The sequence below is a fragment of the Oncorhynchus masou genome, chromosome 6 (assembly GCF_036934945.1).
Source record: "Oncorhynchus masou masou isolate Uvic2021 chromosome 6, UVic_Omas_1.1, whole genome shotgun sequence".
NCBI lineage: Eukaryota > Metazoa > Chordata > Actinopteri > Salmoniformes > Salmonidae > Oncorhynchus > Oncorhynchus masou.
In genome coordinates, this window is record NC_088217.1 from 2,860,275 (window position 1) to 2,880,816 (window position 20,542).

General features: G+C 41.3%; 1 protein-coding gene across 1 annotated transcript; it reads right to left on the reverse strand.

Annotated features, from left to right (window-relative positions):
- Nucleotides 1-8,427: 8,427 nt before the first annotated feature.
- Nucleotides 8,428-19,851, reverse strand: LOC135541233 (p53 and DNA damage-regulated protein 1-like). The gene is made up of 4 exons (XM_064967332.1): nucleotides 19,652-19,851; nucleotides 11,417-11,492; nucleotides 11,049-11,127; nucleotides 8,428-8,747 (listed from the first exon to the last, which is right to left on the reverse strand). The coding sequence occupies exons 1-4, from the start codon at nucleotides 19,727-19,729 to the stop codon at nucleotides 8,645-8,647; spliced, it is 336 nt and encodes a 111-aa protein (XP_064823404.1). The 5' UTR covers nucleotides 19,730-19,851; the 3' UTR covers nucleotides 8,428-8,644.
- Nucleotides 19,852-20,542: the final 691 nt, after the last annotated feature.

The following is a 20,542-nucleotide window of genomic DNA, read 5'->3' on the forward strand; positions in this document are numbered from 1 at the left end:
GTGGGCTCAGAGAGAGATTGTGTGTGTGTGTGTGTGTGTGTGTGTGTGTGTACGTTCAGAGAGGGTATCTGAAAGGCTTTCATGTTTTTAAATGAGTCCCAAACCTCATCGTCTTCCCTTTATAGTGCACTACTTGAAGGTAAACACTGAAACAGTCCAGTGTGTTTCACAAACAGAGAGGTGTATGTGAGCACAGCTCTGGTTAAAATGTAGTGCACTAATATATATATATATATATATATATATATATATATATATATAGAGAGAGAGAGAGAGAGGGAAGAGAGAGAGAGAGAGAGAGAGAGAGAGAGAGAGAGAGAGAGAGAGAGAGAATAGGGTCCCATTGGGACGTAACCAAGACGTTGTTACGACATGATTCAGACCACTCATCGTAGTAGACTCTGTGATGATCATTCATATGATCCCTGTCTTGTGATGCGTTCTCACCATTGTAGCATTCACCACCATAGTCCCAGTAGTAAATGATAATGTAGTACATTACCAATAATGTAATAGCTACTAATAATGAATTATAACGTACTAAATGCTGATAATGTGGTACATTACCAATAATGTAATAGCTGCTAATAATGAATTATAATGTACTAAATGCTGATAATGTTGTACATTACCAATAATGTAATAGCTGCTAATAATGAATTATAATGTACTAAATGCTGATAATGTTGTACATTACCAATAATGTAATAGCTGCTAATAATGAATTATAATGTACTAAATGCTGATAATGTTGTACATTACCAATAATATAAAAGGTGCTAATAATGAAATAATGTTTGTATTTATAACATACTAAATGCTTATAATGCAATACATATGCTAAACTAATAACGTTTTTGAACATACTGTAATAATTAAATAATTATTATTACATTATGCGTTGATTATTACATTATAAAGTGGTTCAAAAAAGGTAGTGTAATAAACTAAACCAATCACATAATAACTTAAAATGCCTCTTTCTTTAATGGCATGAACCCCCCCCCCCCTGCTTAGCCAAGCGCCCACACCACCAGCCCCACCCCTTTGAATGTCAGAGCATGGTCAAAGATGATCTATTACATTGACAAGATGGTCGAGTGATCATTCTAACAATGGAAATACATGTCCTCAAAGACGGAAGGCAAGTGGGCAGAGGCGATATCAGGTGGGACCCTTCTAGCCAATGAGGAGCAGATACGATTGTGAACAGGCACAACTCTGATATAAAGTGTTGTCGTCAACCGCCTGAATTCAATGGCGAAAGTATTTCAAATTCATCTACCTCACGAATATGAATAGCCCGTCTTGAATTTCAAAAAAGAGACAAATCCGATACAAAGTAGGGGTTTTTTCTCTCAAATTTGGTACATTGAATGACCACAAGGGGACGTTTCATGATGATCAAGGGGATGTCGCATGATTGTCCAAGCCTAAATAAGCTCAGGAGTAAACATGTGCTTAACAAGTCACATAATAAGTTGCATGGACTCTGTGTGCGATAATAGTGTTTAAAATTATTTTTGAATGACACCTTCATCACTGTACCCAACATACCCCACATACCTGTAAGGTCCCTCATTGGAGCAGTGAATTTCAAACACAGATTCAATCACAAAAACCAGGGAGGTTTTCCAATGCCTCGCAAAGAAGGGCACCTATTGGTAGATGTGTAATAAAAAATATAAAGCAGACATTGAATATCCCTTTGAGCATGGTGAAGTTAATAACTACACTTTAGATGGAGTATCAATATACCCAGCCACTACAAAGATACAGGCGTCCTTCCTAACTCAGTTGCCGGAGAGGAAGGAAACCACTCAGGGATTTCAACATGAAGCCAATGGTGACTTTGAAACAGTTACAGAGTTTATTGGCTGTGACAGGAGAAAACTGAGGATGGATCAACAACATTGTAGTTACGCCACAATACTAATATAAATGACGGAGGGAATAGGAGGAAGCCTGTACAGAATAAAAACATTCCAGAACATGCTTCCTGTTTGCAATAAGGCACTAAAGTAATTCTACAAAAAATGGTGGAAAAGCAATTACCTTTTGGTTCTGAATATAAAGTGTTATGTTTGGGACAAATCCAACACAACCCATTCCTGAGTATCACTCGCCATCTTTTCAAGCATAGTGGTGGCTGCTTCATATTATGGGTATACTTGTAATTGTTAAGGACTGGGGAGTTTTTCAGGATAAAAAAAGAAAATGTAGCTAAACACAGGCAAAGTCCTCGAGGAAAACCTGGTTCAGTCTGCTTTCCACCAGACACAGAGATCACCTTTCAGCAGGACAATTTGATTTATTTATTTAATTTAACCTTTATTTAACCAGGCATGTCAGTTAAGAACAAATTATTATTTACAATGACGGCCTACCAAAAGGCCTCCTGCGGGGATGGGGGCTGGCATTTAAAATTAAAATAAATTAAATAAAAATATAGGACAAAACACATCACAACAAGAGAAACAACACAACATGACATAAAGAGACCTAAGACAACAGCAACACATTACATCACAACATGGTAGCAACAAAAACTAACAACAACATGGTGGCAACACAACATGGTAGCAGGACAAAACATGGTACAAACATTATTGGGCACAGACAACAGCACAAAGGGCAAGAAGGTAGAGGCAACAATACATCAAGCAAAGCAGCCACAACTGTCAGTAAGAGTGTCCATGATTGAGTCTTTGAATGAAAACACAAGGCCAAATCTACACTGGAGTTGCTTACCAAGAAGACAGTGAATGTTCCTGAGTAGCTGAGTATTGAGTATTGACAAGACCTGAAAACTGTAGTCTAACAATGATCAGAGCTTGAAGAATTTTGAAAAGTATAAATTGGCAAATGTTGCACAATCCAGGTGTGCAAAGCTCTGATAGATTTACCCAGAAAGACAAACAGCTGTAATCGCTGCCAAAGGTGCTTCTACACCCGGGGGTGTGAATACTTATGTAAATTAAATATTTCTGTATTTCATTTAGAAACATGTTTTTAACTTGTCATTATAGGGTGTTGTGTGCAGGTGAGTAAAACATTTAATTTAATCCATTTTGAATTCAGGCTGAAACACAATTTTGGATGAGAAGGTTTTTCAACTTTGGTATCTCCAGCGGTGTTCCAGAATGCATTCTGTCAGACACTGCGAGGCATTTCAGGTGTGAAAAACATCAGCGACCACTCGCCGAAGTCGAGGATCGGTAGGATGGTCCGTTTTACGAGGATATGTTTGTTTGGCAGCATTAGCGAAGGATGCTTTGTTGCGAAATAAGAAGCCGATTCTAGATTTCATTTTGGATTGGAGATGATTAATGTGAGTCTGGAAGGAGAGTTAACAGTCTAACCAGACACCTAGGTATTTGTAGTTGTCCACATATTCTAAGTCAGAACCGTCCAGAGTAGTGATGCTGGACGGGCGAGCAGGTGCGGGCAGCGATCGGTTGAAGAGCATGCATTTAGTTTTACTTGTATTTAAGAGCAGTTGGAGGCCACGGAAGGAGAGTTGAATGGCATTGAAGCTCGTCTGGAGGGTTGTTAACACAGTGTCCAAAGAAGGGCCAGATGTACACAGAAAAGAGTCGGCCTGAGAATTGAACCCTGTGACACCCCCATAGAGACTGCCAGAGGTCCAGACAACAGGCCCTCCGATTTGACACACTGAACTCTATCTGAGAAGTAGTTGGTGAACCAGGAGAGGCAGTCATTAGGAAAACCGAGGCTACTGAGTCTGCTGATAAGAATGTGGTGATTGACAGCTCATGGTGGATCCATGGTAGTAGTTATTGGTTGTCGGTCAACTACTGAACATATATGCGTGAATCACACAATCCTTCTTGGCCATGAACTCCATCTGTGTCTGGACATGACTTATTCACATTGAACATATTCTCCTACAACTCCAATCTTCCCAGACAGTGTCCTGTTTTTAATTTCACCTTTATTTGAGTCACATTGAGTCAAGAGAGCCCTGAGTCAGTTTACAAAATGAACTAGAGCAGTGTTTTATAGGATGTACCAGGTGTTTATCACTCTGGCCCGGTGCCAGTCCTCAGTGCCACAACACGCAACACAACAGGAAGCTACTGTACCACGGTAAACGCTACCCCCGGACAAAAAGTTACTGTGCCACCATGCCAGACTGCCATGTGACCTCCCCCCCTCTCCAAGGGGAAGTTCCTGCCCCCCTCTCCCAGGGGAAGATCCTACCCCCCCCCCACCCCCTTCGGAAGTTCCTACCCCCACACCCCCTTCGGAATTTCCTACCCCCCCACCCCCTTCGGGAGGTTCCTGCCCCCCCACACACACACACCAACTGACCTCAAATAATCATCAGTGTGCCAGTACAGTGTTGGGATCCATTATATAAAACCACTGTATATACCCGAATACACAGACAAATGATTCTTCAATATCAACACATCCATGACTGTAACCTGTAACAACAAAGACAAGCACTGATGGGTTTTCAGAGATTCATTTGGTACCAGGTAGTTGTGGCGTATAGACGCAACGTGGAAGCTCCCTAAAAAAACGCCTGTAAGGCCATTCGCTGAGACATACCGCCACCTGCTGGTAGCAACAGTCGACTACACACACTTGACTCTGTCCACATCATAAGAGCTTCAGGATGTAAGAAAATTGAACATGGCTGGTTATTCTCTAATTAATACATTTTTTTTTTTTGAAATGGAAGAGGAATCACATATTCAGCTGCATGCATACTGAACAAAAGGGTTTAATTACAGACAGAAATATTCCTGTTTCATCAGCTGTCCAGGTGGCTGGTCTCAGACTGGCAAAGAAGCCAGATGTGGAAGTCCTGGGCTGGTGTGGTTCATGTGGTCCGGGGTTGTGAGGCCGGTTGGACGTACTGACAAATTCTCTAAAACAACACTGGAGGCAGCTTACGGTAAAGACATTAATATTACATTCTCTGGCAACAGCTCTGGTGTACATTCCTGCAGTTCGCATGCAAATTGCACACTCTCAAAACTGCACATTTTAGAGTAGCCTTTTATTGTGCACGGCACAAGGTTCACCTGTGTAATTACTTTCCCCCCTTCTTTTAGGGGTAGATCAGCTTTCATATAGCAGATAGCTTCCGTCAATGTAATTGTCTGCATCGTTTCCAGTCTCCCACAACTACGCATTCAAGGGTTTTTCTTTATTTTTACTATTTTCTACATTGTAGAATAATAGTGAAGGACACAATGAAATAACACATATGGAATCATGTAGTGACCAAAAAAGTGTTACACAGATCAAAATATATTATACATTTTAGATTCTTCAAAGTAGCCACCCTTTGCCTTGATCACAGCTTTGTACACTCTTGGCATTCTCTCAACCAGTTGCAGGTGGTAGTCACCTGGAACACATTTCAATTAACATGTGTGCCTTCTTAAAAAGTTAATTTGTGGAATTTCTTTCCTTCTTAATATGTTTGAGCCAACCAGTTGTCAGACAACTCAGAAAAAGTGTTATTTCATAGTGTTGATGTCTTCACTTTTGATCTACAATGTAGATAGTACAAATAAAGAAAAGCACATGAATGAGTAGGTGACTGGTACTGGACATACATACATGCATGCATAAATATATATATTTTTAAAAATATATATTTTCCTTTATTACATTTGACATTTACAGTAACCGTAATTGTAAAAATGTGGGATGTGATGAAATCCGTCTCCGAACTTATTTTTTGTTTCTTAAAAATTGGAGTAAACTAGTGAACAACAATGGTTAGGCTTCTACTTGCAGCTCATACATACTATATAGACTTTAGGGGGAACAGTCTATTTTACAATAGAGATATTTTGTTTGTTTTCACTCCTGTCCTTCCTCTAACCTCAATCTCTCCCATATATTTATTTCACAAACGTTCTGAACCTATATACGTTTCACAGACCCTGTATGTTTTACATTAGTTATCTTGTTATTAGTCCCACCCTTCAGGTCCATCTCTTAACACCATCCATATTGGATTTCTATTTGCCATATATTTTTCAACTGTGCTGTGATGTTTCACAAAAGTTATGAAACTTTCTATTCTTATAGTTTCGACAGATTTTAAATTTAAAACCATTTTTGGGGCTATACATATTTTTATATTATTGACTGATTGATTGTCTATGACTTTTCAGATCACCCAGTATTGCTATCTGCAGCGTTAGCTCCAGGCAAATGTTGTAATTCTTCAGCCATTCCTGGACTTGTGACCAAAAAAAAACAAGCTACATATGGACAGTACCAAAACAAATGATGTAATGATTCTGTCTCTCCGCAGCAAAATCTGCAGAGCTGGGAAGGTTATATATATATATATAGAGGATTTTTCTGATACGACACCGGATTCAAAACCTAGAATTTTAAAAATAAAATTGTATACAAGTATTGCGGCGCAGGTCCTAATCCAGGCACTTGTCATCTCCCGTCTGGATTACTGCAACTCGCTGTTGGCTGGGCTCCATGCCTGTGCCATTAAACCCCTACAACTCATCCAGAACGCCGCAGCCCGTCTGGTGTTCAACCTTCCCAAGTTCTCTCACGTCACCCCGCTCCTCCGCTCTCTCCACTGGCTTCCAGTTGAAGCTCGCATCCGCTACAAGACCATGGTGCTTGCCTACGGAGCTGTGAGGGGAACGGCACCGCAGTACCTCCAGGCTCTGATCAGGCCCTACACCCAAACAAGGGCACTGCGTTCATCCACCTCTGGCCTGCTCGCCTCCCTACCACTGAGGAAGTACAGTTCCCGCTCAGCCCAGTCAAAACTGTTCGCTGCTCTGGCCCCCCAATGGTGGAACAAACTCCCTCACGACGCCAGGACAGCAGAGTCAATCACCACCTTCCGGAGACACCTGAAACCCCACCTCTTCAAGGAATACCTAGGATAGGATAAGTAATCCTTCTCCCCCCCCTTAAATGATTTAGATGCACTATTGTAAAGTGGCTGTTCCACTGGATGTCAGAAGGTGAATTCACCAATTTGTAAGTCGCTCTGGATAAGAGCGTCTGCTAAATGACTTAAATGTAAATATGTAAATGTAAATTGCAACTAATATGATGTTTTATATATATATATATATATAAATAATTCTAGGTTTGTACGGTAATGTACAAGTTGTATTTGTTAGTGATCCAATACGTGATATAGTACAATTATCATAACTTGGTTGTAATCCAGAGAGGTTAGAAAAAGTGTCTAGATCCTCTAAGAGGCTGTAGAAGGATTCTAGTTGTGGTTTTAAAAGAAAACATGAATCATCAGCAAACAACGACACCTTTGTTTTGAAGCCCTGGATTTCTAGGCCCTTAATGTTATTGTTGGATCAGATTTTAATAGCTAACATTTCAAAATAAATAGATATGCCGCTCGTGGACAACCTTGTTTCCTCCTCTTGACAGTTGAACACCTTCTGAGAAGAAGCCATTATTTACTATTTTACACCTCTGGCTACTATACATAATTTCACCCCATTTCATAAGAGATTCTCCAAAATTAAAATAGTCCAGGCATTTATATATAAACTCAAATCGTACTTTATCAAAAGCCTTTTCAAAGTCAGCTATGAATAGCAGGCTTGGTTTCCCAGATTTTTCACTGTATTGTCCATGTAAAACACCTGTCTGATTAGAATGAATAATATTCAACAATATCTTTCTAGTTCTATGCGCTATACACTCTCCTAGAATGTTTTCCAACACAACACTGAAGTGTAAGGGGCCTCCTCTTTTTTTGGGGGGGGGGGGACTGGATCTGTAGATTTACCACTTGTATCCTGTTTCAGTAATAATGAAATCAGACCTTGTTGAGTAATATAATATAATAATGGTCCTCTGAGTATATCAGAAAAAGTTGTGTATACTTCCACTGGTTCGCCATCCAGCCCTGGAGGTTTCCCAGCCTCAAAGGATTTAATTGCATCAAGAAGTTCCTCTGTAATTTGTCCTTCACATGAGTCTTTCTGTACACATGTTAATTTTACATTATTCATAGAAAAAGAAATCCCCCCCCCAAAAAGAAATCAAACAATTAACTTTGGTTAGAGAAGATGGAGAATGAAACGAAAACATTAAAGTACTTTTCTTTCTCTTTCAAAATATTGTTTGGTGAATCATGGGTGACTCCGTTATTTGTAACAAGTAAAAAAAATTTTTAAAAAAAATTGGTGAATTTTTCCACATATTCCATCCAGTTTACTTTGTTTTTATAATATATTACACTTGATCTTTCTGGAATAAGTTCCTCAATTTATTTAGGTTTTTCCTCTAATGTATTCTTAGCCATGTGTGTAATGATCATGTTGTTTAAAAAACAGCTTATTGATATAAACACACCCGTCAATTGGATGGATTATTTGGGCAAAGGAAAATGCTCACTAACAGGGATGTAAAGACATTTGTGCATATGGAAAATGTCTGGGATCTTTTATTTTAGCTCATGATACAAGGGACCAGAACTTTACATGTTGCATTCATATACGTTTTGCAGTCTCCCACTGTTGAGGGTCCACGTGGGGTTTAGGATGTGTTGTTCCTCAAACCATGTGTTTGATACTGTTCCATTAATTCTGTTCCAGAGCCTCCAATATAAATGACCACCAGCCGCCATTGGGTCAGACCCTCATCTCTTCATCAGGTGGTTGATGGCCTTCACCTCGACATCGGAAAGAGGACACAGGTTGTATCCTGTCAGCTCCGGTTTCCCTGGAAACACAAACACAAGTCTTTACAACACTATCCACATCACAAGACAATGCAGGCTATTCATTGTCGAAGAAGGTAATGCAAACTAACTAGGCATTTTTGAATGAGGAAATGGAGGCTAACATTAAACAGGCATTTTTGAAGGACTAACTGTAATGCAGTCAACGTATATGTCGAATGAGGTAACGCAAACTAACTAGGCATTGTCGGAGGTAATGCAGACTTCACATTAGGTATTGTTGGAAACATGCATTGTTGGAGGAGATAATGCAGTGAGATAATTGTTGGAGGTAATGCAACCTATATTGTCGGAGGAACAGGACATTACAGTGGCAGCCTAACAGATTAACAGGTTGAAGATAATGCAGACAGATATGTATTGTTCGTCATTAAACAGGAGGTAATGCAGACTAACTTATGTATTGTTGGAGAGATAATGCAAACTATCTACATTACAGTATTGTCTGGAGGAGATACATGCATTAAGAGGCTGGCAATCAATTAAACATTGTGCTTCACGGAGGACAATGCAGACCAACATTAGATATTGTTGGTCATTAAACAGGACATTACATGCAGACCAACATTAGGTATTGTTGGACATTACAGGTAATGCAGATTAAACAGGACATACATTAGGTATTGTTGGATCCTGTAATGCAGAATCCTGCTTCAACATTAGGACATTACAGAGGCTATTGTTCACAGTCATTAAACAGGTAATGCATCCTGCTTCACCATTACATTAGAGGCTATTGTTGGTCAGGACATAATGCAGCCTGCAACATTAGGACATTACATTGTTGGAGGTAATGCAGCCCAACATTAGGTATTGTTGGAGGTAATGCAGAATAACATTAGGTTATGCATTGTTGAAGGATACATTACTGAACAGGGGACATTACAGGGCTTTTCCAAAACAGGCATGTTAAGGCACATCATTAAAACCATAGGATCCTGTGGTTCAGAGGCTGGCATCCTGCTTCACAGTCATTAAACAGGACATTACAGAGGCTGGCATCTGATGAAATGAACTTAGTCTTAAGAGGCTTTCCTGTGAAAACAGGACATTACAGGGGCCCTGTACTGTTCACTACAGCCTAAACAGGAAGGTTGATGTCATTAAACGTTATGTCATGATTTTTACCTTGCAGTTCATTGGACATTACAGAGGCGGTTCACAGTTTGTCTTTAAGGGCTTAAACGAAGGTTGTTGATCTCCTTGTCTAGCTGCTGCTGGTCATTAAACAGGTCAGAGAAATTAAACCAACACACAACAGATGAAACAGGACATACAGATGCTGGCATCCTGCTTCACGGTCATTAAACAGGACATTACAGCTGCTGGCATCCTGCTTCACAGTCATTAAACAGGACATTACAGAGGCTGGCATCCTGCTTCACATTAAACAGGACATCATTCCTGCTTCAATTAAACAGGACATTACAGAGGCTGGCATCCTGCTTCACAGTCATTAAACAGGACATTACAGATGCTGGCATCCTGGCATCCTGCTTCACGGTCATTAAACAGGACATTACAGCATGCTGGCATCCTGCTTCACAGTCATTAAACAGTCATTAAACAGGACATTACAGAGGCTGGCATCCTGCTTCACGGTCATTAAACAGGACATTACAGATGCTGGCATCCTGCTTCACGGTCATTAAACAGGACATTACAGAGGCTGGCATCCTGCTTCACGGTCATTAAACAGGACATTACAGAGGCTGGCATCCTGCTTCACAGTCATTAAACAGGACATTACAGAGGCTGGCATCCTGCTTCACGGTCATTAAACAGGACATTACAGAGGCTGGCATCCTGCTTCACAGTCATTAAACAGGACATTACAGAGGCTGGCATCCTGCTTCACGGTCATTAAACAGGACATTACAGAGGCTGGCATCCTGCTTCACGGTCATTAAACAGGACATTACAGAGGCTGGCATCCTGCTTCATCCTGCTTCAGTCATTAAACAGGACATTACAGAGGCTGGCATCCTGCTTCACGGTCATTAAACAGGACATTACAGAGGCTGGCATCCTGCTTCACGGTCATTAAACAGGACATTACAGCTGCTCATTAAACAGGACATTACAGATGCTGGCATCCTGCTTCACAGTCATTAAACATTAAACAGGACATTACAGATGGCTGGCATCCTGCTTCACGGTCATTAAACAGGACATTACAGAGGCTGGCATCCTGCTTCACGGTCATTAAACAGGACATTACAGAGGCTGGCATCCTGCTTCACAGTCATTAAACAGGACATTACAGAGGCTGGCATCCTGCTTCACATTAAACAGCTCTTACCTCCTCTGTATCATCTCTTTCGTCTTAAACGCTTTGGGGAATTGGATGAACATGTTTCCACAGCAAACCTTCACTTTTTCTGCATGTACAAAAAAAGGATAAGAAGAGATTAAATTTACATTTACAGTCATTTAGCAGACGCTCTTATCCAGAGCGACTTGCCGGTGATTCATTTTTAAATATAGAAGTCTTTTCTGAGAGATAATGCAACATGAATAATTATTTAGAAAGACTAATATGAAATGTCATCATTGTCCACAGCTCTGCCTCTGTGACTTTTAATTGAGTGTGTCAAAGAGGGTGGAAGTGTCTTTGGGTTGTATTCATCTTTGAATAAGAGCTCCAAACAGTCAATATTCTGCACCCACCTTCTGATGCCATCTCATGTTTCAGAGCATTCAACGCTTCCCTGTTCATATTCCTCTTTGTGTCCAGATCCACGATCTAACAAACAGCCACATGGACACAGCGGTAATTGTGTTAACTGTATTACATAGTGACACAGAGTGGATGTTTGGAAAATGGAAAGTCAAAAAGAAACTAGCTAGCTAGCGGCACATGCTGCCTGGGTACGACCTAGCCTGGGAAGCCACTAGTGGGCTTAATGGGTCTCCACAGCTGCTAGTGGGCTTTATGGGTCTCCACAGCTGCTAGTGGGCTTTATGGGTCTCAGCCCAATATGGTAACTGGGCGAGTGGATGTGTCGAAAGGAGAAGGTGTATGGAAAGCGAATCAGCTAATTGGTCAGATTTGTTGCCTCAATACAGTGTCGCGTGTCTGATTGGGCTGCCAGTGACCAGCATTGTATAAACATGCATGTTGACATGAGACAGGACCACGATACCACAGCTGTGTCTCCGGCTTTCGCTAACATCAATCCCCCCCCCCATGATTTTATTTCAAGTAGGATAGCAGCCTACTCAAGAAATAACTAATATTGATAACCATCGAGATGTCACCTTGACACATAGTCAGCCTACTACTCAACGTGGAGGGCCGAACTGCAACAACAACGAGACACAGTGCCTCTCGCTCTCGCTTGACAAGCTGTCCAGTAACAGGAAGTAACTAGTATCAGGGTTACAGCCACAGTGATCTGATGGTTTACCTTTATTTAACCAGGAAGGGCTCATTGAGATTAAAATCTATTTTTCAAGAGCGCCCTGGCCAAGAGAGCATACAACTCATTAAGCAACAGTTCACCCACCATCAGTACTTTTAATATAAAACTAAAGATTTGTTGAATTGTAACTGAACATTTACAATTATTTGTGTAAAATGAACAGTGAAATAGGACTCATCCACTGGCTTCAAAACAGACATACTCTTGCGGTACTGTAGCTTAATGTGTGGGAGTTGCCAGTGGTGTGAAGTACTTAAGTAGTACTCTAAAGTATTTTTACCTAAGTAGTTTTTGGGGGTATCTGTACTTTTCTATTTATATTTTTGACAAATTTGACCTCTACTTTACTATACTCCCTTATTTGACATTATTTGCACTCACTGTATATAGACTGTTTCTACTGTAGACTTTTTTTCTACTGTATTATTAACTGTATGTTTTGTTTACTCCATGTGTAACTCTGTTGTTTGTGTCGCACTGCTTTGCTTTATCTTGGCCAGGTCGCAGTTGTAAATGAGAACTTGTTCTCAACCGGCCTACCTGGTTAAATAAAGGTGAAATAAAATAATAAAAAAACATTCCTAAATAAAATGATGTACCTTTTACTCCATACATTTTCCCTGACACACAAAATGACTGATTACATTCTGAATGCTTAGCAGGACAGGAAAATGGTCCAATTCGCACACTTATCAAGAGAACATCCCTGGTCATCCCCACGATCTGGCGGACTCACTAAACACAATGCTTTGTTTTTACATTATGTCTGTGTTGGAGTGTGACCCTAGCTATCTGTAAATAAAAAATACAATTGTACCACCTGCATTGCTTAATATAACGAATTTTAAAATTATTTGTACTTTAACTTTTGAGACTTTATATTTTAGGAACTACATTTACTTGTGATACTTAAGTATATTTAAAACCAAATACTTTTCGACTTTTACTCTAGTAGTATTTTTACTGGGTGACTTTCACTTGAGTCATTTCTATTAAGGTATCTTTAATTTTATGATAATTGTGCACTTTTTCCACCACTGGTAGTTGCGTGGTTAGACACTGAAGACAAAAAAACAACTCAATCAAAACCATCTAAACTATAAGAGCACGTTCTCCAAACCCACTCCTTCCATACCCACTACTTTTCTTTGGTTGCCATTTCTGTGGTTTTCCAGGAAAAATGTGGCTACTTTGAAAACGATGTTGCGGGTGAAAATATATTGGTTGCAGATTGTTGGCATACAAAATTACACCGCGCTACATGTTTCTTAAAAGATATATTTTACCGTGACCTGTTGCTGACTATCAAGCAGTTAGCAGACTGTTACTGGAGGGAGGGAGTGGAGGAGGGAGTGGAGGAGGGAGGGAGGGAGTGGAGGAGGGAGGGAGGGAGTGGAGGAGGGAGGGAGGGAGTGGAGGAGGGAGGGAGGGAGTGGAGGAGGGAGGGAGTGGAGGAGGGCGCAGAGCTGTGTGTGTGCGGAGTGTTGGGAAAGCGCTGCAGCAGGAAGCCGATTCACGGAGACAGATCAGCACGCACGTCTGACCAGTTTTTTACCAGTTGTAGGCAAACTATTTATATATGGGTATTATGGAGACACTCATTTCCAACCCCCAAAAACATATGAATGCGCTAGAACTGATAACGGCGACAAAACAAAATGATTTTAAGGCGCACTACAGTGCTTTAGATAAATTCTCTCAGGGAGGTGGTTTAAAGAAAAACAATATTCTAATGTCAACTTTTCTTATGGGAAAAACCGTACCAAGCGTAGGGTTTTTGACTCTGTTCTAGGGTCTGACGGAATGCGCCAGAGGAAATTAGAAACGGAACGCAACTCCCTCGTTCTGTTATGGGGAAAAACACACAATGAAAACGGACATTTCTACCGTGCTCTGTGCTCGCAAACTGGAGCACGGGAGGGTCAGAGTATCAAAGTATGCGAAACGGAGAACACTTCTCGAATGAGTACTCTGTTTGTACATATTTTGAAGCAGGCCTACATACACAAACAGGATGTATTTACAATTATAAACTGAGTGGATTGAGCCCTGAATACTGATTGGTTGAAAGCTCTGGTATATCAGACCGTGTACCACAGGTATTTTTTAGATATTTTTCACCTTTATTTAACCAGGTAGGCCAGTTGAGAACACCTTTATTTTACCAGGTAGGCTAGTTGAGAACACCTTTATTTTACCAGGTAGGCTAGTTGAGAACACCTTTATTTAACCAGGGGGGCTAGTTGAGAACACCTTTATTTAACCAGGTAGGCCAGTTGAGAACACCTTTATTTAACCAGGTAGGCCAGTTGAGAACACCTTTATTTTACCAGGTAGGCTAGTTGAGAACACCTTTATTTTACCAGGTAGGCTAGTTGAGAACACCTTTATTTAACCAGGGGGGCTAGTTGAGAACACCTTTATTTAACCAGGTAGGCCAGTTGAGAACACCTTTATTTAACCAGGGGGCTAGTTGAGAACACCTTTATTTAACCAGGTAGGCCAGTTGAGAACACCTTTATTTTACCAGGTAGGCTAGTTGAGAACACCTTTATTTTACCAGGTAGGCTAGTTGAGAACACCTTTATTTAACCAGGCAGGCTAGTTGAGAACACCTTTATTTAACCAGGTAGGCCAGTTGAGAACACCTTTATTTTACCAGGTAGGCTAGTTGAGAACACCTTTATTTTACCAGGTAGGCCAGTTGAGAACACCTTTATTTAACCAGGTAGGCTAGTTGAGAACACCTTTATTTAACCAGGCAGGCTAGTTGAGAACACCTTTATTTAACCAGGCAGGCTAGTTGAGAACACCTTTATTTAACCAGGTAGGCTAGTTGAGAACACCTTTATTTTACCAGGTAGGCCAGATGAGAACACCTTTATTTAACCAGGTAGGCTAGTTGAGAACACCTTTATTTAACCAGGCAGGCTAGTTGAGAACACCTTTATTTAACCAGGCAGGCTAGTTGAGAACACCTTTATTTAACCAGGCAGGCCAGTTGAGAACACCTTTATTTAACCAGGTAGGCTAGTTGAGAACACCTTTATTTAACCAGGTAGGCTAGTTGAGAACACCTTTATTTAACCAGGTAGGCCAGTTGAGAACACCTTTATTTAACCAGGTAGGCTAGTTGAGAACACCTTTATTTAACCAGGTAGGCTAGTTGAGAACACCTTTATTTAACCAGGTAGGCTAGTTGAGAACACCTTTATTTAACCAGGTAGGCCAGTTGAGAACACCTTTATTTAACCAGGTAGGCCAGTTGAGAACACCTTTATTTAACCAGGTAGGCCAGTTGAGAACACCTTTATTTAACCAGGGAGGCCAGTTGAGAACACCTTTATTTAACCAGGTAGGCTAGTTGAGAACACCTTTATTTAACCAGGGAGGCCAGTTGAGAACACCTTTATTTAACCAGGTAGGCCAGTTGAGAACACCTTTATTTAACCAGGTAGGCCAGTTGAGAACACCGTTATTTAACCAGGTAGGCCAGTTGAGAACACCTTTATTTAACCAGGGAGGCCAGTTGAGAACACCTTTATTTAACCAGGTAGGCCAGTTGAGAACACCTTTATTTAACCAGGTAGGCTAGTTGAGAACACCTTTATTTAACCAGGTAGGCTAGTTGAGAACACCTTTATTTAACCAGGTAGGCTAGTTGAGAACACCTTTATTTAACCAGGTAGGCCAGTTGAGAACACCTTTATTTAACCAGGTAGGCCAGTTGAGAACACCTTTATTTAACCAGGTAGGCCAGTTGAGAACACCTTTATTTAACCAGGGAGGCCAGTTGAGAACACCTTTATTTAACCAGGTAGGCTAGTTGAGAACACCTTTATTTAACCAGGGAGGCCAGTTGAGAACACCTTTATTTAACCAGGTAGGCCAGTTGAGAACACCTTTATTTAACCAGGTAGGCCAGTTGAGAACACCGTTATTTAACCAGGTAGGCCAGTTGAGAACACCTTTATTTAACCAGGGAGGCCAGTTGAGAACACCTTTATTTAACCAGGTAGGCTAGTTGAGAACACCTTTATTTAACCAGGTAGGCAAGTTGAGAACACCTTTATTTAACCAGGTAGGCTAGTTGAGAACACCTTTATTTAACCAGGTAGGCCAGTTGAGAACACCTTTATTTAACCAGGGGGGCTAGTTGAGAACACCTTTATTTAACCAGGTAGGCCAGTTGAGAACACCTTTATTTAACCAGGTAGGCTAGTTGAGAACACCTTTATTTAACCAGGTAGGCCAGTTGAGAACACCTTTATTTAACCAGGGGGGCTAGTTGAGAACACCTTTATTTAACCAGGTAAGCCAGTTGAGAACACCTTTATTTAACCAGGGGGGCTAGTTGAGAACACCTTTATTTAACCAGGTAGGCCAGTTGAGAACACCTTTATTTAACCAGGTAGGCCAGTTGAGAACACCTTTATTTAACCAGGGGCTAGTTGAGAACACCTTTATTTAACCAGGTAGGCCAGTTGAGAACACCTTTATTTAACCAGGTAGGCCAGTTGAGAACACCTTTATTTAACCAGGTAGGCCAGTTGAGAACACCTTTATTTAACCAGGTAGGCTAGTTGAGAACACCTTTATTTAACCAGGTAGGCCAGTCGAGAACACCTTTATTTAACCAGGGGGGCTAGTTGAGAACACCTTTATTTAACCAGGTAGGCCAGTTGAGAACACCTTTATTTAACCAGGGGGCTAGTTGAGAACACCTTTATTTAACCAGGTAGGCCAGTTGAGAACACCTTTATTTAACCAGGTAGGCCAGTTGAGAACACCTTTATTTAACCAGGTAGGCCAGTTGAGAACACCTTTATTTAACCAGGGGGGCTAGTTGAGAACACCTTTATTTAACCAGGTAGGCCAGTTGAGAACACCTTTATTTAATCAGGGGGGCTAGTTGAGAACACCTTTATTTAACCAGGTAGGCCAGTTGAGAACACCTTTATTTAACCAGGTAGGCCAGTTGAGAACACCTTTATTTAACCAGGGGGGCTAGTTGAGAACACCTTTATTTAACCAGGGAGGCTAGTTGAGAACACCTTTATTTAACCAGGTAGGCTAGTTGAGAACACCTTTATTTAACCAGGTAGGCCAGTTGAGAACACCTTTATTTAACCAGGTAGGCCAGTTGAGAACACCTTTATTTAACCAGGTAGGCCAGTTGAGAACACCTTTATTTAACCAGGTAGGCCAGTTGAGAACAAGTTCTCATTTACAACTGCGACCTGGCCAAGTAAAAGCAAAGCAGTGTGACACAAACACCACAGAGTTACACATGGAGTAAACAAGCGTACAGTCAATAACACAATAGAAAAAGTAGATTTAAAGTGTGTGCAAATGGCGTGAGGAGGTAAGGCAATAAATGGGCCATAGTAGCAAAGTAATTACAATTAGGCAAATTAACACTGTAGTGATAGATGTGCAGATGATGATGTGCAAGAAGAGATACAGGTGTGCAAAAGAGCAGAAATGTAAATAAAAACAATATGGGAATGAGGTAGGTAGATTGGGTGGGCTATTTACAGATGGGCTATGTACAGCTGCAGCGATGGTTAGCTGCTCAGATAGCTGATGTTTAAAGTTGGTGAGGAAATAAGTCTCCAACTTCAGCGATTCTTGCAATTCTTTCCAGTCACAGGCAGCAGAGAACTGGAAGGAAAGGCAGCCAAAGGAGGTGTTGGCTTTGGGGATGATCGGAGCCAGTGGGTCTGGCGATGAATGTGTAGCGAGAGCCAGCCAACGAGTGCATACAGGTCGCAGTGGTGGGTGGTATAAGGGGCTTTGGTGACAAAACGGATGGCACTGTGATAGCAAACTGGATGCAGTCTGAGTAGAGATTCGGAAGCTATTTTGTAAATGACATCGCAGAAGTCGAGGATCGGTAGGATAGTCAGTTTAACGAGGGTATGTTTGGCGGCGTGAGTGAAGGAGGCTTTGTTGCGAAATAGAAAGCAGACTCTAGATTTAATTTTGGAGATGTTTAATATGAGTCTGGAAGGAGAGTTTACAGTCACCAGACACCTAGATATTTGTAGTTGTCCACATATTCTAAGTCAGAACCATCCAGAGTAGTGATGCTGGATGGGCGGACAGGTGCAGGCAGCAAACGACTGAAAAGCATGCATTTGGTTTTACTAGAGTAAAACCAGTCGGAGGCTACAGAAGGAGTGTTGTATGGCATTGAAGCTCATCTGGAGGTTAGTTAACACAGTGTCTAAAGAAGGGCTAGACGTATACAGAATGGTGTCGTCTGCGTAGAGGTGGATCAGGGAATCACCAGCAGTAAGAGCGACATCATTGATGTATACAGAGAAGAGAGTCGGCCTGAGAATTGACAAAAACATGTTTTGTTTACTGTTGGTAACCAGTTTATCATAGAAATCAGGCACCCCAGGGGTTTTTGTGGGACATGGCCTAAGAACAGCACCTAGCCGTGGTATATTGGCCATATAGCCTACCACATCTCCCTGGGCCTTATAGCTTAATCACAACAGTCAAACAAGTTCAATCGTAATCAATTGATGGAAAAAGATTTGGTGAGTATAAAAAGGCCAAATTATCTTTTCTCTTGAGACATATTCTTAAGCAATATAAATGATTTGATGGAAAGCCTGCATCTTTACAAATTAATTTGCTCCATAACATTATGGAAAATGGGTTTATTGGATAAAATGTGGCAACTCCTGCGTGGGCTCCTGGGTGGCGCAGCGGTCTAAGGCACTGCATCTCAGTGCTAGAGGCGTCACTATCCAGGCTGTATCACAACTGGCCATGATTGGGAATTCCATAGGGCGGCTCACAATTCACGCGGTTAGGGCTTGGCCTCCATTGTAAATAAGAATTTGTTCTGACTTGCCTAGTTAAATAAAGGTTAAATAAATAGTTTTGGGACCTGCCCGCCCATCCAGCATCACTACTCTGGACTGTTCTGACTTAGAATATGTGCTTAAAATTCTGGCAACCCTGAACTCCCCCATACTAAAAAGTCGCCATATTGACCTGCAGCTACCACCTTCTCCCTAGTTGACTACATTAAAATGGTGGAAACTCTCAATGGCCCTGTCCATGCTAATATAGCTTTATGGCCACTAGAGGTCTCTATCATTCTCTATGGTACGAAATGGTCGCTGGGGAAAAACGAGTGTATAACCGGCTGTGGTTATCAAGCCGAGCCGATAGTGGAGAGCTCCATAAAGCCCACTCTAGGTGCGACTAACCATGTCCCGGTGATTCCCCCCCCCAAATACCCCATTCGATACAACTACGACTTTTTTAGTAGTACGTTAGGTAATTAGGGGGTGAAAGTCCCTTTTATCGAAGTGGCGTGTTTTTAGGGTTGCCAAATAGCTCGCTAGCTTCCCAGCCAATGTTTGGTGAAATTACAACTGATTTAACTAGCCTGAGAGCTAGCATCATGGACAGTAACCGTGTTCGTACAAAGTATTTTTGAATTACTAAGCATTACCTGTTGTTTGTTTGCAAGAACATCCTCCGCTGCCTCTTCAACTTCGGTCAGATATTGTAAAATTCGTTCCGCCTCCATGATGGCTGTGTGTTGCAACAAAAATATGTCCTACGTGCAGCAAGTACTTCACAACATATTTAGTTCCCATTATAAAACAATTGACCCTAAGGGACGACTGAAGTCCTAAAGATGAATGAATATGTTTTCATTGAAACAAAGACCCAAATACGTTTATTTTCTTCTTCTTCTTCTTCTTCTTCTTCTTCTGTGGATTTCATATGGCAGTTGGCAACCAAGTTTAAATTGCATTACCTCCACCAATTGGACTGGAGTGTGGACCAGAGACAGTGAAACAAATCCTATCCAATAATTTTGTGTCCCCTACGGAAACGAAATACATAATGAAATACAAAAACCCTGAAGATTTTCCCCACTTAATCTTGGCTCTTCGACCCCATTACTCCTCAAATCTAATAACAATCGCTCCCTTTTCTCTCACATATTTCTGGCACTGAAATAGAACGTGTTCCACTGTCTCCATCTCCTCCTGACAGTGATCAAACCTCCCAGTCGGATGGTTCCCCACCAATTTCAATGTACTATTTTGTGTGTCCCAGTCTCAACCACCCTTGTATGTCCCAGTCTCACCCTTGTGTGTCCCAGTCTCACCCTTGTGTGTCCCAGTCTCACCCTTGTGTGTCCCAGTCTCAGCCTTGTGTGTCCCAGTCTCACCCTTGTGTGTCCCAGTCTCACCCTTGTGTGTCCCAGTCTCAGCCTTGTGTGTCCCAGTCTCAGCCTTGTGTGTCCCAGTCTCACCCTTGTGTGTCCCAGTCTCACCCTTTGTCTCAGCCTTGTATGTCCCAGTCTCAGTCTCACCCTCTCAGTGTGTCC

Coding starts and splice junctions, on each gene's coding strand:
- LOC135541233 (XM_064967332.1), bottom strand. CDS start 19,729: ATGGAGGCGGAACGAATTTTACAATATCTGACCGAAGTTGAAGAGGCA. Junction 11,493..19,651: donor TTCTTGCAAACAAACAACAG/GTAATGCTTAGT, acceptor GCTGTTTGTTAG/ATCGTGGATCTGGACACAAA. Junction 8,748..11,048: donor AAAGAGATGATACAGAGGAG/GTAAGAGCTGTT, acceptor AGTGTTGTAAAG/ACTTGTGTTTGTGTTTCCAG.